Raw genomic sequence first — 24,151 nt, forward strand, 5'->3', positions numbered from 1 at the left:
ATATAAAAGGCTTTTTTTTAAAAAGCTAATTAAATTTAAATGCCCATAATGTACAACAATAGAAAATCATTTAATAGGTACAACAGTTAAGATAAAAATACAGCACACATGCCATTTAAAAAGCCCTTATGTGCATACACCCAGTTAATCTTCAAATGCCCACTTCAATAAAAAGGTCTTCAATTAAGGTCTTTAAATAAAATTAAAAAGGCTGGTGAAAAGAGAGCAAGGGTGAAGGGAACAGCCAAACCTCCTATGGGAGGGAATTTCACAGCCAAGAGCAGCCACTGAGAAGGCCCTCTCATGTTGGGTTAGTTATAGAAGAGTATTTATTTATTTGATTGATTGATTGATTGATTGATTGACATCCCACCTTTCTCCACACAGGATCCGAGGCAGCCACTCTGTCCAGTTGTATTTGTTATGATGATTATCTCTCAGCATAATGTAACTTGTGGATTGTTCAAACAAAAATCCAACACACAAGGATTTTTGGCCAAGGAAAATGCACAATATACTTGTTGCAAGCTTTGGAAGCTCCACTGGCTTCTTCATCAGGCAAAATATTTTCTCCAAACAGGAGGAAAAAATGAAGATGTTAGTAAGATGCCTGCATTTTGTTGTTCTGCCCTTAGTTAAGATGGCATGATGAGGATAAATTTTCCAGGCTGGCTCCTCTTCCTTCTGGCCATGTGGGAATTGGGAGTTTAATGAAGTCTACGAAATTTAAAGTCCATTTGCATATCAACTGGACTCTTCTCTTGCAATCCAATCTATCTCCATTCCTGTGAGGCCACAGGCCTCTTGTAGGCAGAGGGCAATGAATTTTTCAAGAAACCTCCATGTTTTTGCTAAATGACCAACATAGCTACCCCTACATATCTTATGGATTGTTGTAACAGTATTGGAACATAAGTAGTGGCCTTAAACTGAGTCATTCCATAACAATACAAACTGGGACAATATTTCTTGATGAAAAATGTTTCTCTGTAGGAAATTGTCTAGATTAGTATGTGTACTGATTGCAAATGCAAAATTTTCCCTGAGTGTTCATCTGCTCTGACTAAAAATTCTCACTTCTTAGGCAGAGGAAAGATGAGCTGGAACAGAGGATGTCTGCTCTTCAGGAAAGCCGGAGAGAACTTATGGTCCAATTAGAAGGCCTCATGAAACTGCTCAAGGTAAAATACGTACTCCAGCTTCCTATTAAGCAAAATGGAAAGTAAAGGTTCGTTCTCATTGTTTTTGCTATTGTTTATAGTTTACAAATTCATTCCATAGCCACTAGATCCAGTGTCCCTTTTCCTACTGGATAATGAATTATTTCTTCATTCTTTTTAGGTACTGAGGAATGGGGATGTCATTAATGTAGCCAGTTATCATACTCCATTTTATAAATTCCCTTTTGTTAACCTCTTCACCAAAAACTAGTCTGAACAGTGAGCAGTGGGCAAAAACTCATACCCTTTTTTCAGTGGAGAAATTAAGTTAATGGGGAACTTCATTTTTTGGGAATATTACCAATGTGTAAAACTCTGCCTTGACATAAACTGGCATAGTCTCATTGAGCCCATAGTAACTAAGGGCCGGTACAGATGGCCCTAAAGGGGCAGCTTGACACCACCCCTTTGACTGCCAGATCAGGGCTGCAGCAACTGCACGCTGCAGCCCTGATCTGGCATTTTTCTGGCCCAAAAAGAAGCGGCAAAATGCTGTTCCTCTTTGCGGTGGAAAAAAGCCACATTTTCCACCGAGGCAGTGGCTCTTCTGTACTGCTGCAGCATGTGGTGTCTGAATGTTGCACCACCAAAGTGCCATAACCCTGATCACTATCTGGGTGGTGGGCGGCATGATGCCAGCTTGGGGTGACATTGGGTCGTGCGTTGTCTAAACGCCATGCCCCCATACCTTCCCCAAGCCAGCACTTATTGACAGTCTGTTTTGGCCCTTAGTATATATAACAAGATGCTTTTGCTGTACTGTAGTAAATTTTGCATAATATCACAGCAGTGAGCAAAAAGTGGCTATTAAATCATCTTTGATGTCCCTGAGTCCTATATTTATAGTACCTGTGAAACCAACAACATGTGAGGGACTTTCAAAAATTTACATCCTTTGAGGTTTGCATTAGGATGCATTGTTTAACGATGTTAAATGTACAGACAATCCTGTACAGCCAATCCTATTTTTCTCTATTTACAGTAAGAACATTAAAAAGAGATATGACCATACAGTCTAGCAGTGTCTATTTTCAAAAGTGGCCAGTCAGGGGTCTCTAAAATAATGAGTTCTTACAAAGCTATCAACTCAGATTTTTTGCAATAACTATCTGTGGCCTCCCAAGCAGGGAAGGAAGGAGGAAGAGAGAGAAAGACGGAGAAGGGTGTAGTTCCACCCACTTTTGGTTCTGGACCCACCCAGTCCTGGTTTCAACTCCACCTACTTCCAGAATGTGACACCCCACCTTCTGATTACCACTAAAGGAATGTGGCTCTTGACAAAAAAATATTGCTCTTGAACTTCAGCAATGAAGTATAAAGACAAGAACTCTCCCTCATTACTTTACACATGCACACACAAAAATATATTCAGATAAACTCTCCTAAAGGCAATGGATTTGTCTTACAGCATATGGATGGCAACAGATTTCAGGTTTTTGTTCATTGCTCTCTTGCTTCGCTTCTTTTCTGCCTTCTGCTTTAAACTCTGATTCATTTAATTCACAATGATCCAATCTTTCTTTAGGAAGAAGAAATGAAGCAGGGAGTAAGTTATTTATCCTGTAGATGTCACTAACTCTTAAGGAGTGTTCCTGTGATCCAAATGTGTGCTCTGCTACATCTGCTTGAAATGCGTGTACATGCCCCAGACCCATAAATAACACTACCTTGCATGTCTTAAAATCTTTTATGTGAGAAGTTAAAAGTAACTTACCCAGTCAGCTAATTAAGAATTATGGTTTTCTTGAAAGGTCAGCATAAACGTAAGGGATCTCCACAGCTCAGTACTAATATATAGCCACATGTAGCACAATGAGTAGTTACTCTAAGTCTTTTTGGTTCTATAAGTGTATAAACATGAGCTGTTCCCATCTGATTTGAGGCAAAGAGGCAGTTTTAAGTTGGTAAGAAATGCTGAGGCAAATTCATGGCAGTGCTATAGCTTTGAAACTCTGTCCACCTATTGTTCTCAGTCAGCTGGGAAGCTAATTGACCGTCATTTTGCCAGCAATGCATCCAGGCTAACAATTCTGAATGTTTTTGTTTTGTTTTGTTTTTAAAAAAATACACTCACCCCTCCGCATTCACAGAGGTTAGGGGTGCAGATAGGGTTGTCATAATCCAGTCCCTCATATCCGGGCATCTAATTTGCATTTTATGCAAAATTATTATAATTACACCAATTATGCAAATTCAGCACATTAATCATTGCACTTTTTCAACCACTGTATTTCAACCTCAGGTCAGAGCTCTGTTTTTCTTCTTTTTACCCACTAGCTGGTGTGAAGAGATTATGGCTTCCAAGCAGCCCCAGAGAGCCCTTTACTGTATTTGGAAGACAAATTACACTGTGCTGGCTTTCCCTAAGCAAAAGCTGCCAACACAATCACCACACAACACAAGGGCATCTCAGTTCATCTCCTTCCCCACCTTCTGGGCCTGTCAGGAGAAGTGGGAGGGAATGGAAGAATAAGGTGTCAATGCTATTCCTTGCACTAGCAACTGGAGCCTGTAGGACAAGATGAGGCTTCCACCAGTGCCAGTCTTCATGAATGATTTCTTTCTTCATTGTTACTGCCACATTTTAACCTACCCATCAGCCTGTGATGAAGGAGAAATCTGGGATTTACTGCTTCAACTGGCCTAGCTGGCCATGACATTTTTTAATCTCTTCAATCCAGGATTTTCCAGGTTTACCAGGACAAATGGCAACCCTAGGTGCAGGACCCCTGTGAAAGTGAAACAATCATGTAGAGACTCCTGTCAACAGTGCCAGCGCATCACTGCATTTCCCACCTGGCCACCACCATGTCTCAGCTACATTTTCCAGCCCATCAATTTCCGTGCTCCTGTTCATCCCAACCCACCACCTCTCAATCTCCCATCCTTCCAAAAGAGCCAACCAGGTTTTAAACTACTTTTCACCTTATCAGTCTCTCATCCCATTCTTGTTCTTCCCAATCCAGCACCTCACATTCTCTCGTCCTTCTAAAGGAGCCAATCAGGCAGTCGTGGTTTTCTGTTCCCTTCTTCTGAGGCTGACAGGCTGTGATTTGCACAAGATTACCCAGTGGGTTTTTATGTGCCAAGAAAATCCCATCACAGAGTTGTCTTAAAGTCACCGTAACTCAGAAACAATTTAAAGACATATAACAACAAATAATGTGAAACAATAGTATTCAATATTACAGTGAATAACCAGCAGGTTACTTTTCAAATACTGTAATAGGCAACAAATACAACTTTTCAAAAGGTAACTTTTAAGCTTCAGCTCCATTTGTCTAGTGTACCAAATGGGGATGCCAAGCAGGGAATAGCAATAGCAAGTACAATTTTATACTGCCTATTGATGGACTTAAGCACTTACTAAGCAATTTGCAATGTATAAGCTAATTGCCCCAACAAGCTGAGTACTCATTTTAGCGATCTATGGAAGGATGCAAGGCTGAGTGTATTCTGGAGCCCTGCCTGAGATCAAACTCACAACCTTGTTACTGTGAATGGCTGCAGTACCAGCATTTAACCACTGCATCACCAGGGCTACTGGGAAAGAAGGAGAGGTAAGAGACTGGGAGGATGAAAAGCCTACAGAGACTTAGAATCATATATCATAGAATTCCTGGCACAGGCACAATAGAAAGTCTGTTCTCTGTCCTGGGTTACCTCTAATTGTGATAGCCTGGAGGGGAAAAAGCTTTTTCTAAAGATTATTTTCCCCCTGAAAAATTGAAAAAATGGATTATGGAGTTCTAGTTGAGTTAGCTAGTTCAGCAGCAACTCCCAGGATTCTACAAGATACTGTCATGGGGGTTAAAGTGGAATCATGGATCTATAACTATGCAGTGTGGAAGGGCCATAAGTGATTCAGCAAGGGAGAGGACTAGTGATGGTAGCATGATCCCAGAACCAAGGTGAAACCAGAAAAAATGCAATACAGCCCTGGCTTTTCATAATATTTCTCAAAATGGGACAGCTGTGGTGACCCCAGATGGGTTTCTTTAACAAATACAAAAAGGTATGAGCAACAAACACACTGCTGCACTTGTAGGAGTCTGGCTCACATTTGTGCTTCAGTTCTCTATGTGTTCTGAAGTTTCTGAAGATGTACCCTAGCAAGATGTTCAGCTGAAAATTGAGAGTTTTGACATCACTAAGCCTGGTGACATTGTGGCAGCCCATGGAGGGTGTGGGAGAGTGGCGTGTTCTTCCCTTGATTTGAGAACAAGTTGCTGGTGTCTCTCACCCTTCCATAGCACACTGCTTGAGATCAGTCAGAAACTTCAGAATACAGAGAAGTGAAGCACAAATGTGAGCCACACCCTTGCAAGTGCAGCAATGTGCCTAAACTCAGATGTTCATTCAGCTGGCACAGCTAGTCAACTAGTCACCTTTGTGAAAAGTGCATCTGCTTTTAGGCATTCCGTTTTACCATGTCCAGCAATATGTATACCTTCTATGCCACTTTTGTTTTACAAAGCTTGAGGGGAAAAACTGTAGAAGCAGCAGTACTGCAGTTGAGGAGGAATGCTGAAACGATGTGCGAGAATCATTCCTTCTATCAGCACTATTTCATACTGCTTCCAAAGCAAAATTTTGCAAAAATGTCAAAATATTGTGTAGCATCTTGATTTATTCCCCACTTTTCTCCAAAACTGGGACTCAAGGAAGCTTACAATTTGAAATGAGTACAATATGATTAAGAAAATACACAAAGTCAATATTAAAAAAAGAATTAAACTGTGAACTGTATTAATACAATTTAGAACTTACTAAGTAATTTAAAAAGTAGTTATTATGATTTGTTTTGTATGTTACTCTAGTTTCCAGCAGAGGGAGCTGTATACCTAACACAAACTAGCCAGATCTTGTTTTAAGCATTACTATTGCTATGAAAGCAATATATATATATATATTATGTACAGTTGGTGCAAAAGGGACAGATATCCCTATTTTAGCTGCAGGAGGAAAGAAATTTGTTTATAGATGTAAGAGTGCTATACATGTGGCTAAATGGTTCCTTCAAATTTACATACCTCAGTTTAGACTTGGCAAAGCCAAAAGGATCTTTCCAGCACTGAGGACCCAAGGCAGATTCAGAAGTAACTATAACTGCAACTAACTACTTTCAGGCCTTGTATTCCAACTGTAACAAATTGTTTTTTAAAATCTCCAAGCTGAAAGGGCTCCCTGCCAGGATGCAATTTTTGAACAGTTTTAAGTTGTAATGCTTTGAAGAAGAAGTTTCAAGCTGTATGCCTATTAATAAATGTACAAAGTTTCATATTAAATGAAAGATATATTTTAGTTATAGATCCTTATCTCTCTACTCATTGGATAGTTTGTGCATGACATTAAAGCAGGCATGCAAAACATGCAATCCATCAGCTATATATGGTAACCCAGCTGGGGCTCAATAAACTAGTGCTTTTGTTTACCTGAGGCTGTCAGTACAGGATTTACTTGTGAAAGAAGCATGACTGTGACAGTATATGATATCTGCATGCTCTCTGGAATGTTTTGTCTGCTTCTACTACTACTAATTACCTCCTACATACCTACTGCTATTTATATACCATTTATCACATTTTTCTGACACTTGCATTATTACTCAGGGCAACTCACATCAATTAAAAGTCCAGATACACCAAATCACATCAGTAAAATACAGTAGAAGACATTCATGATACAGTAAACAGAAATAGTTAATAAAGGCAAAACATTATTATCCCTATAAGGCAAAAGCCTGCTGCTGGAATAAAACAGCTATCACTAGCCAGTGGAAAGCACCAAGACAGGGAGCTGTGAAATCTCATATAGTAAAATATTCCACAACCGGAATGCTGATCCAAGGCATTTAAGGCCATGGATCAGAGAGTCTCCAAAAGCTGGTATACACTCACACTTAAGTGCAGCAATTTGTGCTGTATTTTACAGTCAAACTATGCAATGTATTTAGCACATGGCTGATGCCAACTTCCATTTCTTTGTCACATCTCCCAGCAATCTTGATATGACATAATGTCATAACATTGTCACATTGAACATGCCCCCACCCCCAGCCCAACAACTGCAGCAGTCAACCAAGAGCAGAAACACTGACTAGAGAATTACTTGAAGTACTGTGTCCATGCCAAAGGAGGGCACTAAAGATATCCCAAGGTATGGAAAGCAGATCCTGTGAAGAAGAGTTGTGAGAACTGGAGTTTCCACCTGAGGAGAAAAGTCTGAGAAAAGCAGTAGCACTCTTTAAATATCTTAAGGGCTGTCACACAAGAGAGGACAAAGACTTGTTCAGAGGGGTTTTTCCACCATACCAAGGAAGGGTTTTTCCATCTTCAATGAAGGTCTTTAGTCAACTGCTGGACAGCCTTCTCTAGAATGCTGTAGCTCTGGACTTAAACTGGACACTGAATTCAATGCTTTACAACAGTACCTCTGCGACTATCTAATGTGCCGAAGACCAGTGCAATATTTGTTCCCATTAGCTAAAACTTGCTTTGCTGAAAATTCTCTGTGGACTGGCAGCTGATTCCAGTGAAAAGGGCAACTTCCTCAAGCAGTACTGGATTACAGCCTCTTCCAACTATGGATCTGTGTCATGTGTGCCATTAGGAGAATTGATCAAGTTGCTTGATCATTTTGGTTATCATTTTCTGTACTATTTCCAGCTCCACAGTATTTTGTAGTGTGGCCACATCACAGATGTGTATAAAGGCATTATGATAGTGATGGTTTCATTTTCAGTTCCTTTTCTAATGATTTCTTAAGATGGAATTTGCTTTTTTTTCACAGCTGTTGTGCACTATGTTAAAATTTTCACTGAACTGTCTGCCATAGCTCTAAGTCTAGGCTCAAATCCCACCAACATATACTTTATATAAAACTGGGATATTTTTTCCACAATACTTACCTTTTTTACTTTATACTTGCTTTCACTGAATCACATCTGCCACTTAGATGTTCTTTCCACATGTTCATAGGTATTCTTCTGGAGCTCTTTGCTTTCCTTACTTTTTTCTTACCTTCTCCCTATTTATCCACCTGCCCATTGTTTTTCCTCACCTTCTTCACATCTTTCTGCCTGCCTACCAATATTACATTCCACACAGCTTAGGAAAAACCATTGGATTTCTGCATGCACTATTAACACTTTGTATCTTGAGAAAAATACAACAAACATAATGACTTCAGTCCTTTTTCTCATTTGAATGCTGGGTCTTTGGGATATTTCGCCTCTTTCCCAATGTTATTCACCTCCTCTCTTTCATGAGTGTGTGCTTTCAGCCTGATTAATTAACTAGCAGGCTGATGCCTTTGCTTTACATCAGGATTATCTTGTTCTTCAGCATGACATTGGTACTTTCTGAATATTTGCACAGCAGAAATGTAATAGGAGGTGGCAGCATTGGAGTACTTCCTTCTATAGGTCACACTTAACCACTTGTATTCTTTTTCCAGACTCAAGGAGCAGGCTCCCCTCGTTCATCTCCCAGCCATACCATCAGTCGGCCAATTCCAATGCCTATTAGGTCTGCATCTGCCTGTTCAACTCCAGCCCATACACCTCAGGACTCTCTGACAGGTGTAGGGGGAGATGTGCAGGAAGCTTTTGCACAAGGTAAGTTGTAAAAACTGTTCTCTTCTTACACTGAAGTTGCATTTCAGACAAGTCAGTAAATACAGTCACCCCTCCATTTTCATGGAGTCCACGTCCCTTGCATGTTCACAAGCGGAAAATGTAGGGGGACTAATTGGGGTGCGTAGCACCATTCAAGTCAATGGGCCTTGAATACTGGCGATTTTCCATTTTCGCTGAGGCTCCAGAACGGATCCCCCATGAAAACGGAGGGATGACTGTAAATCAATATATATTAGTGTAGATAAATGAAGAGTGGGCAAGGGAATTCAGCAATTCCATAACTCCTTCCATTACTATACATGTACTGTACAAAACCAAAAAGGTTTTTATCCTTTCACTAAGTGATTGTATGCTTGCATTTAGGAACAGTTGCATCAGTGAGTGGATTCTTGGGGAAATAATTTCCAGGGAACATAACCATATTAGTCTGTTGGAGTGAAAGCATCAGAGTCTTGTAGCATTGTGATAGCAGGATCTCTTATCATTTGGGCAACACAGCTGAGGGGTATAGTCTCTCCTCCAGGTAAATAAATGGTTCATGATGTAATGAGCTAGGTTACATTTACTGGAGGTCAGCATCTCATAGGAGCAACAGAGATCACAAGAGACAATTGCCCAGTTAGGATGACTAGTTTGGTTGCAGTGTGGAAGCTTCGTGATGATTCCAAGATGAAAGGTTATAAAAACATGGTGCCATGAGGCAGAAGAGAGAAACATAAAAGACTTTGGGATTGAAGAAGAGGTAGGTGTGCTCCCTGCCTCACCTTGTTGTGGGCTGGACAAAGAGGTCCAGAATCCCAAGAACATCTAAGATCCAAAAGACCATCTGCATCATGAGTAGAGTAGGAATCTTCAGTTAATTGCATTAGGCCTTATGATTCTTTCTTAACTCTGCTGAACATAAGACTATTTCATAACTTTGTAACTAGCCTGAAGGAATGCCTTCATGAAATAATGCCTTCGTGAATAAGATGTCCTTTTGCTAATGTAAGATTGCTTGCTCAGAATAAAAGTTTTCCTTAAAAGTTCTCCTTATCCACTTTGCTTGTGTTTGTACTGTGTGTGTTTCGGATTGTCATCTCTCATGGGCAAAAAGCGCTGCAGAATCAGAGGTGGGAAAAGTGCAGGTTAAACCCTTCCAGAATTTCCCACTAAGTTACTGATTCATGTGGGGTGAATTAGCGGGTGGTGGTGGTGGTGGCTAGATAGAAATGGGGGGGCAGTCCCACTCAAGGCATATTAGAGGCTAACAAGATTAATTTGATATAAGGTTTCATGGACAGCATTACACTTTAATAGATACATGGAATGATTTGATGTCCGTGAAAGTTAACGCCCAATAAAACTTGTTAGGCTGAGATCCTGCATCGTCACATGTAGCTATGACAACAGAACTGCATTGTTGTAGATGTGTCTGAAAAACTTACCTTTTCAGCCTGGCAGCGCCCCAACCAAAGGAGTTCCAAAGTGCCACAGATCAGGCCACTGAGGAGTAACATCTGCAACATTTTCCCATTTTGCAAGGTGCATTGAGAACAGGGAGCTGGGCAAATCCCTCAGGGTCTTACATATCTGCTTTTCAATGTACCCCATAAGTAGGAAAGCACTGCAGACTTCATTTTCCAGTGCCCTGAGCTACAGTACCAACAACAACAACAACAATATTTATTTGTTTATTTGTTTATTTATTTATATTTATCTTGTTTTTCTCCCAACAAGGGACCCAAGGCAGCTGATAATATAAAAACACATTAAAACATTTTAAAAAAACAATTAAAATAGCCTAATTAAAACAGTAAAAAGTTAAAAACATACAACATTTAAAACATACAAAGGTTAAAAAATAATCTAAACCAACCCACCCAACCCCAATAAAACCAGGCCTGCATGATTTTAAAAAGCTTGCTGGAATAAAAAAGTTTTTTCTTGTTATTTATTATCCATCTCGCCCCACGAATCAAGGCAGGGAACATCAGATTAACATAAACATAAGTTAAAAACATACTGTACAACATTAATTTAAAAGAATAAATAAAACAAATGCATAATGAAACAATATTTAAAAATCATAATTTAAAATTCATAATTTAAGAATAATCTGAATAGATCTGCTGGAAGAGAATGATCTTTAATGCTGTTTTAAGGCCCAGTACAGATGGCCCCTCTGTGATGCCTTTGCCACATGCTAGGGTTGCCCGGGGGGGGGGGGGAGAGTAGCGACCACATGCCCCACAACCCTAGCATGTGGCCAGGGTGTCACCACTGCACAGCGCCGTACAGATGGCGTACGTGGCAATGATGTCGCAGCTGCACCACATCCAAATGGCGCAGTGCAGCTATGATGTCATTGCGCTGTCTCTGGTGCTTTGCGGCAGCCCAGCTGTGCCACAAAAAGGATCCACTTCTGCATGCTCCTTTTTTGCTGCGCAGCAGTACCACACAATTCGGTTGCTGCAGTATCACTGTGCAGCAACGAGAGGCAGCTCCTGGCTGCCTTTTCCTGGCACTCTGTACCACACCTAAGTTCACAAAGCATATTCAGCTGTTGAATCTTTTCCAGTAGGTCATTTCACAGTTTAGAGAAAGCTGAAGAAGAAAGTCCTTTGTGTGACAACTGCCAACTTAGTCCTGACTTACTGGAGTAAAATACTCTGGCTAGGCACTTTCTGGTTTGTTGTTGTGTGCCTTCAAGTAATTTCCAGTTTATGGTCACTCTAAAGTGAATGTATCACAGGGTTTTCTTTGCAAGATTTATTCAGAGGGGTTTGCCATGGGCTTCATCTGATGGGGAAGTGTGACTTGCCCAAGGTTACCCAGTCAGTTCCCATGGATGACCAGGGATTTGAACCTGAATTCTAGTCTAAGACTCACACTACACTGGCTCTCGCTGCCTAGCTTATGAGGTAGGTTTTTGAGGTCATGTTCAGCCCCTAACTACCAGAAATATGAATCCCAAAGGTTACATGATTGTAAGTCTGGCTTATGTTCTTATAACTACTGAACAGGATTCCAGCTGTTAAGGTGCCACAATACTGTTTGTTTAGGATGGAGTAAAAGTATTATGAAAGGTTGTGTTTTGAAGTTCTTTGGCACAAAATGAAAAACTTAAAGAAAAAGAGGTGATTTAACCTAATAAGACAGACTTTCTAAATTATCTTCAACAGACAGAACATCCTTTTTATTAATCAAGTATACAGAAAGCTACATTGTCTTCCCTGACCATTGCAATTATACTTCTTCATAATGTGCTATTGTGTGTTACACGGTCTGGTGATCATTTTTATGCCAACCATTTGATTATCTAGACTCTGCTTAATCTGAATCCAGGTTCCTGTGGTAGGGAAGGACAACTTCTGACCCATAGATGTTCCTCATCTATTCCACAAAGGCTCACCACCTGAGCCTCTCCCCAAAGCTCATCCATTCCAGTTAGCAAAGGGAGAAGATTCCTTTCCCAAAATTTTAGGCACTGGCTGATGTCCAGCTTTGACACTTAGCCAGCACATGTAAGCAGTAGCAGGGAGCATTTCACTCCAGATTTCTCTTCCCTGTATAAAGAATTGGGGAAAGGAGCAATAATACTGGCTTCTTGGCTCAAGAACCAGCTGGATCTTTTCCACACAGTGATGCCATCATCCAGCCCATGGAGTAAGTCCTACTAACAATCTCATAAATACTGAGCAGGACACTAGCCAACATCTTGCAACCTGATACAAAACAAGGATAGGAAAAAGCTTCAGCTGAGATTCCAAGAAACTCAACAAAATTGAGATGTGGAGATTTTCTCATCCCTCCATGTCAAAGCTACAAGACTAGATCACTAAAAGAACTCAGTCATATCTTTCTGTTTGCTGTGTTGTAATTTGATTGTGTTCTAGGTTGTTACTAATGTTGCATAGATTAAGAAGAATTAAAATGTGTTCTTTGCTAAAAAAATATTTAGTGCTTTGCTTTTCTGTCTCAGGTACAAGAAGAAATTTAAGAAACGACTTGCTGGTTGCAGCAGATTCTATCACCAACACTATGTCTTCTCTGGTAAAAGAACTAAACTCAGGTATGATTATTTAAAGTATAAGAACACTGCAGTAATTTACCATGCTTTTTTAAAAAAGGAAACAGCCTAGAAAAAGGCATGTAGGTGTTTTCTGTGGCACTTTTTTAAATATATAAAAATAGCAGCTTCTCATCCATATGTTACGATTTTCTGCTGAGAGCCTACTCCAAGCATTTTCCGTATCAGAACTGCACTATATAATTACAGAGGAGAGGGACTTTTTTATTGTTACGCCACCTTTGGAATACCCTCCCTAAAATAATAAGCTCATGCTTAATTTTTTTTTTTCAGTACGAGATTATGACACATCTCTTTTATATAGGCATTTGTTTACACAACCTTTCTGCCTGATTGTGTAATTGAATTTTTTATTATGTTTATTATGGCTATTGGATGTTTGTTTTATTTATTTTTATTTAGTTTAGTTTATCAGCTATACTGGTTGTTGGATTTTATTGCATTATTTCAGGGCAGTGTTGTATATATAGTTCGTTATTTATATACAGTACTGCCCTGAAATTTCTTATGCTGAAGATTGATATAGAAATGTGGTATAGAAAATTAATTAATCAACATTAAATAAATAAATACACTGCAGTCCTATTGAAGTTTTTTGCCCCAATTCAGTGGCAAGCAGAACAAGGCCAAAGACTTGTTGCTATGCTCAAAAAATTCCTTTTAACAGATCATCTGTATGAATAGTACTGGAGTGAAACAGTTCAAAGTTTTGTGCAAACCAATGTATTTTTAGCTCCTATGACAGGGTAAACTCAGTCTATGCTAGAAACTGAAGAGAAACATGCTACAACTCGTGTAACCATAGTACCATCATCACCTTTCTACCCACAGAAGTTGGAAGTGAGACAGAGAGTAATGTGGATTCTGAGTTTGGTCGGACTCATTTTGATGACCTTGTTCCATCACCAACTTCTGAAAAGGCTTTCCTTGCGCAGATCCATGCCCGGAAGCCAGGCTACCTTCACAGTGCAGCTGCCACTGGAACGATTCGCAGTGATATGTGTGTACCTTCCCACACATTCTTGCTCCTTCTTATTATTTCTTTCTTCCTTGTTACACATTACATATTCCCTTTTGTCTTTAGTAAGATAACTGACACTAAGCAATAATGTTATGTTCATGTGATATTGAGTTGTTCTCTTAAATGAAGCATAAGCTAAGGTTAGTAGTGTGGTATCACTATTTAGTCCTATTTTAAAAAGTGCAGAAGGCCTTGGTAAGGGGAGAGGGGAAACAAGCTTACAGCAATATTAACATTGTTAAAACCCTTTCAGATTTCTTACTAAAAGTGGGACAAGAGATCATTTTCAGAAATATGAATTTGGCAAACACAAATAGTAGCTAAAGGGAAAGGAGTATTTCCACACTACAATAAATGTCTACACATTTATTTCCTTGTGTTGCAAAAAAGATGAGGTATTTTGTGCTGAAGGCCAGGGTGTTGCTGTTTTTAGCTATGTAGATAATTTTGTAGCACTTTTGAAACCAACCAGCAGCCTCCGCCCTGGTCTTGGGGCAATGGCTACATCTCCCTATGGACAACTAACTGGCACTCAGGGGCATCCTCATGACCAATGAACTGCTGGATGGGTGAACTGCATCTGTCATATTAGGTACTACTTCTGAAAGTTTTAAAAGCAGCTTCCTACCTGGCCTAGGGAGGGGTATGTGAAATCAATTTTTGAGATACACAAATGGAAAGTTTCTGTGAGTGCTTAAAGTTAGGTATATATTGCTTTGGATCTTCTCCAAAGTCTACTAAAGGGATTCAAATTACTGACCAGACCCTAAAGTTACACCTAAAAACAAATGCATCTGAGAGAGTAGACTTAAGTCTACAAAAGCTCATGCTGCCAACATCTTTCTTTTGTAAACTTAAACTTTCAGAAGTAGTTCCTAATATGACAGATGCAGTTCACCCACCCATCCAGCAGTTCATTGGTCATGAGGATGCCCCCCCGAGTGCCAATTAGTTGTCCATAGGGAGATGTAGCCATTGCCCCAAGACCAGGGCGGAGGCTGCTTCCTTGTACCCAAATAAAGAACAACAATTGGATGGCTTCTGGGCACACTCCTGTGACCAATCAGAGGGTAGAGCTGGCTTTGCACCTCTAGGAGCCAAGGCATTGTACAAGGAGGGTAGCTCCTTCCAACCTCTTCAAAAGAATTTGCACTAATTTAACTAGGGTTTGTTCTGGCATTAGCTACCCATAGGATACTGAACAAAAAATGCTATTTCATTTACATCTCCAAAATCCAGCATTTTACCCGCTGCTATCTGTAGTGTTGACAAGAATCAGTTCAAATTGCAAAGCCCATATTTCTAGTTTAATGAAGTCCCTGACAGTGTGTTTTAATAAAGTTATACTTGTCTTTCTTTAAAGACAGTTCCAGTATATTCCAAACCAAAATGAGAAGTGTGGGCATAGTTTTGAGTTGATGCTGGAAGCTGATCTGTATGTTCAATTAAATAATGTGGTCCTCCTTGGATTGTAACACTTTAGTATGCAGCTATTGTGGAGAACACTTTCCAAATATTCATATGTTAAAAAAAACTTTCAGTGGAAATTTTCAGTACAATGAGAAAGGTAGGCATTTCATGTCTTCATGAAGTGCTAGTTTATTGCACATAGGGATTTATTTATTTATTGCATGTGTATGCATTCACAAATTCAGCCTCCAGTTTTCAGTTAGATATAGTACAGTCCAAGAAGAACTGTTATAATCCGTTTTGCTGAACTTGTGCTGATACGCAGCAAGAATACCAAAGTACAGTTAGTACTGTAATATTTTCTCTGAATAAGTTATCAAAGACATTTAAAAGGTGAAATGTGAAGAAAGTCACAAAGGCTTAAATCAAGCATTAATCTTACCTAGAGTAGTCCCATTGAAACCAATGGGATTGTTCATTACAACTAAATTGTTTATCCTAACTAGGAGTAACACTGAATTTGGCCCACTGAAATTAATAAGCACTTTAAAAATAAAATATATGGTTAAAAGAAAAAACATAAAACTGACCTTGCCTTTCACATTTATGCAGATAACATAAGCAATGTTGAGAATTTTAGCATTTGTTTTTATTTTAGGAAACTATTTATTAATGATTGTCTTTAGGGTTACAGAAGATGGAGAGCCTTATGTTAGAGCAGATGATGAGAACTATGAAAATGATTCTGTCCGCCAGCTAGAGAATGAGCTCAAGATGGAGGAATATTTGAAACAAAAGCTTCAGGATGAAGCTTATCAGGTAAAAAAAATTAAAAAGTAGATAACAAAATTATTAAGGTTAAATTAAATCTGACAAATTACAGAGTATTAGATTTTATTTCTATTGCCATCGAAAGTACATGCTTTACATGGCAATGAGGCTTCAGATTCCAAATAACACTGAAATTCACTCGTTCTCACCCCTCCCCCATTGATGAATAATCAGTAAGTACTTTGTGTACAGAAACGAATAAGGATGACATTAACCCTCACAATCTGTTATTTGGTGCATCCCAAATGCTGGTAGCATTCTCTGTCAACAATGTGCTTTGTCAACAATTTTTACAGAATTACAATATGGGTAGAGGTTGATTCACACATACATGTTTAGCACTTTCAGGCTGTAGAATAAAATCATTTGCATGTGTGAATGAGCTATCACAAATTTCATTTCCAAAAGTAGAACTCTTTATGTTGTCCAGTATTATCACAAGCAGAGTGCTTTTCACTAAAGCATAGAAATGATCTCAAAAGTCAACTAGGAATTATGCAAGAAAAAGAGAGGCAAGGGTTCGTTAGTTTCTTTGCATCTTTCACCCCACTCTACAAGCATACTGCCAATACCCACAATGTCATACTGATGCCATATTCCAAGGAATTCAGAGGATTGTCACCCATGTCTGCTTAAATTCCAGCATGAGAAGTTCAGTAGTGGCTCTGTCTATATGTACCCATAATATGTCAAAGATAGCATTGTACCATAAAGGTTTGCAATCCTTGCAACACTTAGCTGAGAGGAAGCCACATTAACTACTGTAGTACTTATTTCCAAAAACAAAAGGTTCCATTCATAGCAGCATGTATCTCACTCATTATTCTGATTAGATTACATCAGATAGTAGAATTATGACAAGATGTAGAAGTCTATCAAACAGTGATTTTAACAGTATAAAAAAATTTGTGCTTTTTCACTATGCATTAAAGACACTTCTCTGGTAGGGCACACTGATTCTGGGTCAGAAGGTGCTTCTGTTATAATTTTGGCCAAGTATGTAGGCCTAAAAAAGTATTTTTGTAGATGAACAATTGACTGACCAGAACACAACTAAAACTTTCTTTTCAAGGAAATGTAACACACACACAATGCAATAAATAAAAAATTAGGAGCAAAATTTACTATCATTTGGAGTTACATAACAAATCACATTTATATTCAGGAGAACAAATTTTGTGATTCCCCTTCTTGCATGCTAACGTACTTCCTGAATACTGTCAATGCATGTTACCTCTCTTGCATGCTGCTCTCCACAAAATGCTACACTGGTTTGGCTGCTCACATCTTCAGTTTTCACTTTCTTTTTTATTCACAGGTCAGCTTGCAAGGATGAGTAACTATCCTTGTATCACTCTCCTCTCCAGTAAGTATTATTTTATCTAAGACACGGGTGAGCACCTAGTTTTACTAGAAGGTCATACTGAATATGCATGTCTAAACAGGCTGCTGTCAAATATAGCTTTTGTCTCTTTCTTCTCCACTTTGTACACCTAAAATTGGGCATTAATACTAGGGTTCTTCCTAATGTTGACATATCCTGTTGTTTGGTCTCTGACTACCATCTTGGTGTTGCTGGAGAAAACAAGTGGCAAGGCACACAAAGCCTTGAGTGAGAGTAGGCTTCTCCTCTCGCCTGAGCAGGTTTTCCAGGTTGAGAAGATTCCCTCTCTCACTCCTGCTTTTGTTCCTCCCTCTACCTAGGACACTTCAAGAAATTCTGAAAGGAGACAAATGGGCCTGTACAGACAGGCCAAAATAAAGCTGCTTCGGGTCACTTTGGAGGTATGCTGTTTAAATGACACACGCATCTTAAGAGGCCAGAAGCTGCGCCAAAGCTGCACTCCAGTCCTTAGAACTGGAGCATGGCTTTGATCTCTTGGAATGCATGCATCATTTAAACAGCATACCTCCAAAGTGACCCGAAGCAGCTTTATTTTGGCCTGTCTGTACAGGCCCAAATAAGCACTTTCATAATACCCAATTGCCTCAGATGCTGCTGCAAATAACCACACATAACAAGTTTGGAAGAAAGGCCACAACTTTATTAGCAAGCAATTGGTAAGGGTTGGCACCAAGCATGAGGTCAGGATCTGCGAAATCAAACAACCCCACGTTTGTCTGATTATCCAAAAACCTGGCACCCACCAGGCACTTGGGATGACCTAGGGGCTAAGGAACACAACTTGACCGCAAAACATGCCATGCGTTCACATATTCACTAAGCCCCTAGTCACCGGGAGGCGCTCCCGCGTTATGGCCCCCGCAATGGCCATACGCCTGCCCTATTTGCCCCCGGGTACCTATTGACTCCCAACCAGAGCTCCATAGCCCTGGTACCACACCGTGCAGATCCTGGCCTATGCTGCCGCCCCGAGTTGTGACAAAAAAACCACAAAACAGCGGTGGGTGGCCGGGGGAAGCTGCTCCTGTCTTCCTCCCTTCCTAGCTTGGTTCCACACCATGTGAAGCCAAGCGCCGACTGGGGGACGGGGCCTGCAGCACGGGCTAATATAGGCCTAAGCCCCGCCCCCACAATGTGTGCTGCGGAACTCCTCCTCCAAGGCAGCCCAACCAATGGGCTGCCCTGGAGGACCGGAAGCTCCACACCACTGGGCCCGACTCCCAGAGCGTCGCGGGGCAGAAGGACCACCCCTTCCACCCCGCGCACCAATAGGGAGCCGGGGCAAGCCCCAGTGCATACTGGGGCTTGTAGTTTTTGCTGCCTCTAGCGGGCGACTGTTTTTTATAGAAGCTAGGTGTCGCTTTAACCTGCCATAGCTGAATCCTGTGGAGTCCCAGGATTTTGAGTTTATTGGGGTACTTTTGTATCCTGCCACTTCTTTGGAGGTGCAAGTGGAAATATCTTTCACTAATTTAGGCTAGGATGTCCACTGCAGCTCCTCCTGAACAAAAAGGCCTGGTCATAGACATCCATGTTCTAAGTAATACTCCACTTGTCTTACTGAAATATACTGTACATGTTGTTGTAGGGTAATAAATAACCAATATATTTAATGTGCAAGAGGTTTGAATATGCACTAATGTGCCCTCAGGGCATTTGATCAGGGAAGCACTATAAGTTTTACATCATTTTTTTCTTGCTAATACATATCATATAATATACAAGTCTGACAATGTGTCCTTGTATATTGTGAGAATGACTGCCACCAAAATTCTGTTGAATATTTCTTGACAGGAAAGCTGCAGTCAAATGGACAACGAAAGTGATGTAAGAACTGATGAGAAGGAGAGCTACACCCATATGGATAACAGAGATAACCTGGCTGCAAGCTTCACTGAAGAAGTGAAACAAGTGCAGCACCTCTGACATACGATAACCAGTTAGATCTGAAGACTGTAGCACAGTGCTTTTTTTTTTGTTCTAGAAGTTGTAGTTTGTAGGTGTTTGTTTTGAAGAAGAAGAAAAAAGACTTTTATTTAAAGCTAACTTAATATCAGCTACATCATATGTAACATGGCTCATTTACTGGTGAAGAACACAGGCTTAACAATGCTGCTGTTACAATTAATAGCAGTACTAACAAAACACAAGCCCTTTCCACATCATCTTGAACCTGTTCAGTTTACAATAACAATAGTGTTTCTATTAAGAGTTTGATTTCTGAATAATTTGAAATTTTAGAACACTTTCCTACACACTGTACATTGTTTTTCCACGGGGAAATTTTAAAACAAAGCATTTAACACTGAATTAATATACTCTTGAGTGTACATATTTATAGCCCAAAAGCTTAGTACTAGGCGATGGCTGCAATTCTGAATCAAACTGCATGTACTACAAATCCCACCAATATCAGTGGGGTTTAAGTCCATATGACTAGATGCAGGATTGCAGTCTTAGGTTGAAATTTGTTTTACAGTCTTTCTGCAAAAAAAAAAAACATAAAACAAAAAATAACAGATTTGTACAAAATGCACTAAGAAGTAACTCTATGATTTAGGGCTACTGCATAACTTAGGAATGTTTTCTTTCAAAGTAATCTAACAAATCAGCCATAGACGTTAGTGTAAATATTTTCTTTCCAAATAGATATCATATACAAAAGACAGCATTCAAAGGATATAGAATCTAGTTTTTAAAATCAGCACAGATCTTCTTAAAACTGTGAACTATGTTTTGAAATACTCGTTGCTAAAGCTGTTTATAAACCACAGGTGCCATAAAATCCCTAAACTAACGTTATGTATAACTTTTCATAGTATTATTTAATTACTGTTTTAGAACTTTAGTAAGCATGTGTTCTTTCACATTTCTCCATCCTTCATATACTGTTTGTTGAGGCCTTCAGCTTTAAATGTACAAGCTTTAAAAGTGCGCTTGCAACTATTTCCTTTTATTTCTGAATGTGCATTGCCTTAGCCAGCCACCAGATGTTCTGCATGCATTCTTGGAAGTGTATAGTGAGACTTTCTTTCAGGGCTGAATGGGGATATTAGCTATCTATGAAAAAGCACAGGGGAAAGTGTGTCCTTTTTAAAAAGATAGTTCCAACAGTGTCCCTTTGAGTAACGCTTTGTGTCTTGTTTTACTAACAAGAGGGATGAGAGAGAGATCACAGGCCTTCACTTCCACCAGGATTACTATAAAAAGGGGAAAGGGTTGCAGTGATTTTGTAGATCTTCACCTATTGCATTCTTACATGGAAGAGTAAGGAATTTCAGAAGTTCTCTTATTGTTGGGCAAAATTATGAAAGTTTGTGTGCATTTTTCAAATATTTTGCATTTTGGGACGTGTGAAAAAAAATTGCACACATAAAAAAAATTTTAAGCCAGTGGCTGTTATCCTGCATCATCAGACATAACTTTGATGACAGAACTCTTGAGCGTACATATTTATAGCCCAACAGTGCCACCCACAAAACCCACCTTTTCAGCCTATCTGTGATCCAGCCGAAGGGCACTGGGAAATGATGCCTGCAGCAATCTCCTGATCTCCTGATGCATTGAGAACAAGCAGCTGGAGGGACCCCTTGAAGTCCTGCTGTAATTGCTTGTCTAAGTGTGCCCTGTGGCCAGGAGAGTCTGCGCCTCAACCTGCAGCACCTCTGAAAACCCTTGGCTCCGATGGTGCCAGGCTGGAAATGTGGATTTAGAGGTTGATGTTCAATAATTACTTTAAACATGAATCCCCAGCAGCTGTGAGAATGTTAAATCTCTTAACTACTGAATGGGATGGCAGCTAGTATTGCTGTCTGCATTTTACATTTAAAAGCTCTCTGTATTTTATGTACAAAAATATACTATTCAAAAACATTTCTTCTGACCGAGAGCAGGCTTTTTTTTTTTTCTCAAACAAATTTTTTGGAAAAGTTCCAAACCCCCCCCCCCCCCCAAAAAAAATACCTTGTGGTAGTTCACCACTTTCTGGATAAGAACAAGAAAATTGACTATATTTTGTATCTTCACAATGCAGTGAATTGTGACAGCTAGTAACAGTTCATATAAGTAAAAACAATAAGTGATATAGAAATAGCTAAGGTGCCATTAAGTTATTTCATATATGATGCAAGGTTAATATCCAATATCTAACACACTTTTAGAACTCTGTCCTATCACAAATTTAATAGAAACATTGTAGAAAATGACTTCTTTTCACAGTGCTATTCCCAAAATTTGTGCATTTTATTTGTCTGAATTAGAAGTTTAATTTATCTGGTGATTCCATAGGGTATAAGCATTAGATAAAACATAGTTGATTAAATGGTTGCCACTACTTTTCACATATGCACAGAACCAGTTACCATTAGTCAGTTTCCTCCTTGTGTATATTGCAGCATTACCTCTACGTAGTAAAATCACAGAACTGAGACAACTTAGAAAATAAAATACTCACTGACACACACCTGTGCCCCCACCATTGCAATAACTAATCTTTACTCCTGTAATATCTGCCAACCTGACATAATATGTACTATATATAACCTGTGACAGCTTACCTCTCTGATACCCTTCTCTCAGGAACTGGTTATTCTTTACTAGTGCTTAGCACTTATCTGATAAAACTACTAAAGTAAATCTTGCTGACAGCTCAGGACCCCAGCCAGGTAGTTCCTGAAAAGAGACAAAATGAAGTATAACACAGCCATGCCTAAATGATCCCAGTCCAACAACATAACTACAGTTGGAGTAATAACTATGTTGCTTTAATGCCAGCCTTTATTTGTATACAAACATTGCATGTAAGAATCATGCATGAATCTAACCATTGTGAGATCTGTATAGTGTTATTATTGCCTTCACAACCCAAGCACCATTTTCAGTCTAGTTTCCTCACAGAATCCCCAAGCAGATCTCTAGGTGGCCTCTTGAACTCCAAGATTAAGCACTTTTTATTTGCCTCTCCTAGGCAAAACCTAGGCCAAGATCCTGCAACGTGAGAAATACATGTGTTACATAACTATGGCCTGATACAGACAGCCAAAATAAAGCTGCTTTGAGTCACAGTGGAGGTATGGTGTTTCAATGATGCATGCATCTTAAGAGTCCAGAAGTCGCACCAAAGCCATGTCCAGCCCTAAGGATTGGAGTGTGGCTTTGGTGTGACTTCTGGACTCTTAGGACGCATGCATCATTGAAACACCATACCTCCACTGTGACTCGAAGCAGCTTTATTTTGGCTGTCTGTAACAGGCCTATGTCTCCACAGCTACATCTCCCAATGCTATAAGTAATGCAGCTCTCACCCCACCTCACCTTTCTGTGTTCTGAAAGAGTGTGGCAATCAGCAGGGATGTCCAGGTACAGGAAAAATAGCTGAATGCATCTCCATTGATGCCCTCACTCTCTGACATATTAATGACCATGGGGATGGGGTTCTTGCAAGATAAGTTGGGGAGAGATGTTGGGTGTTGCATGGTCAGAACAGAATCTTGATCTACGCAACAACCAAAGAATGAGTTAATAATGGTTTAAGTCATTTATGCCATTGTAATTCACCGACAGGATGTCAGCCCTGGTTTTATTATGTAACCCAGCAGTTAAGCTGGCAATGGTCCTACAAGGGCAGTACTTTCCCACTGTTTTCTCTCCAGTATGTGATGGGGAAGCTGAAGTGTGCCACACATCTGACACAGCCAGCCAAACTCCATGGTCACCAAACACCAATGTGCAGCAGGTATAACATTTAATTATGGTGCACATGTGTAAAATCCCTCCAATGTAGGTCAGATCTTGTTAATTCTCATGAGATGCTGAGGTCTACAGGAGTCAGATTTTAGGTTTGTGTATCCGGTTTAAACCATGTGTAGATATGGATGCCTTGCTCCCACACAGCGAGATACATGCATGTAGGAGAGGGGTCAGGTGAGAGTCCTAACTGGGCTTCTGTTTTAGCCTACTCAGTCCTTGTCTGTTTGTTAAATGTGGTTTGGACTGTAGATTGTGAACTTTTAAAGTTACAGAAACGGTTAAACTGGCCTTGTATAATTCTGCATGGGCCAGTTACTGCAGCCAAAACTTCCTTGTGGATTGTCAATGGAATAGTAATAAAGAAGCAGAAATCAGAATGTGTCATTGAAGAGGATTCTTGAATGTTGAAAGAAAAGATGGAGGATAGATTCTCTGTAAGTAGTAATGTTAACTAAAAACTGCATTAAAAGATGTGTGGCCTTTGTTGTGATAATCTGTATTTTCTTATATGCATGAGACAAAATGTTGCACCATTATTTAGCACAGCTGTCTGCCGTTACTTTTATCATCTTATCCCATTCTTATTAGTTTCTTGGAATTACTGTAGATATATATTGTAAATACCGCAACTTCAGGTTGCAGCAGTTAGGTTGGTTCAGTACAGAGCAAGGATCCTTGAATGACAAGCACTCCACTATGTCCTGAGAAGAGAAGGCATTTTTACTTATGAACCAAAAATGTATGAAGAGTTACACCTTGAGGCTACAAACTGTCTGATGTTTTTAACTACTGTTATTTCATACCA

The 24,151-nt window shown here is 39.7% G+C and overlaps 2 protein-coding genes across 25 annotated transcripts in view; both read left to right on the forward strand.

Moving 5' to 3' along the window:
* Nucleotides 1-22,027, forward strand: part of DTNA (dystrobrevin alpha) — a 287,062-nt gene extending 265,035 nt beyond the window's left edge. For 18 of the 24 annotated variants that reach the window (XM_042463198.1, XM_042463199.1, XM_042463193.1 and 15 more), the window contains 8 exons: nucleotides 1,085-1,181; nucleotides 2,746-2,766; nucleotides 8,679-8,838; nucleotides 12,824-12,913; nucleotides 13,763-13,931; nucleotides 16,049-16,181; nucleotides 17,512-17,559; nucleotides 19,393-22,027. In XM_042463198.1, the coding sequence (XP_042319132.1) occupies nucleotides 1,085-1,181; nucleotides 2,746-2,766; nucleotides 8,679-8,838; nucleotides 12,824-12,913; nucleotides 13,763-13,931; nucleotides 16,049-16,181; nucleotides 17,512-17,529 (688 nt within the window). In that variant the 3' untranslated portion in view covers nucleotides 17,530-17,559; nucleotides 19,393-22,027. The remainder of the gene's footprint in view (nucleotides 1-1,084; nucleotides 1,182-2,745; nucleotides 2,767-8,678; nucleotides 8,839-12,823; nucleotides 12,914-13,762; nucleotides 13,932-16,048; nucleotides 16,182-17,511; nucleotides 17,560-19,392) is intronic. The other 6 variants (XM_042463201.1, XM_042463202.1, XM_042463217.1 and 3 more) reach the window with 1 other exon arrangement.
* SPIDR (scaffold protein involved in DNA repair) overlaps nucleotides 1-24,151 on the forward strand; it is a 1,328,422-nt gene that overhangs the window by 865,781 nt on the left and 438,490 nt on the right. The gene's annotated exons all lie outside the window — the stretch shown is intronic.

This window comes from Sceloporus undulatus, chromosome 4 (assembly GCF_019175285.1).
Source record: "Sceloporus undulatus isolate JIND9_A2432 ecotype Alabama chromosome 4, SceUnd_v1.1, whole genome shotgun sequence".
NCBI classification, from domain to species: domain Eukaryota; kingdom Metazoa; phylum Chordata; class Lepidosauria; order Squamata; family Phrynosomatidae; genus Sceloporus; species Sceloporus undulatus.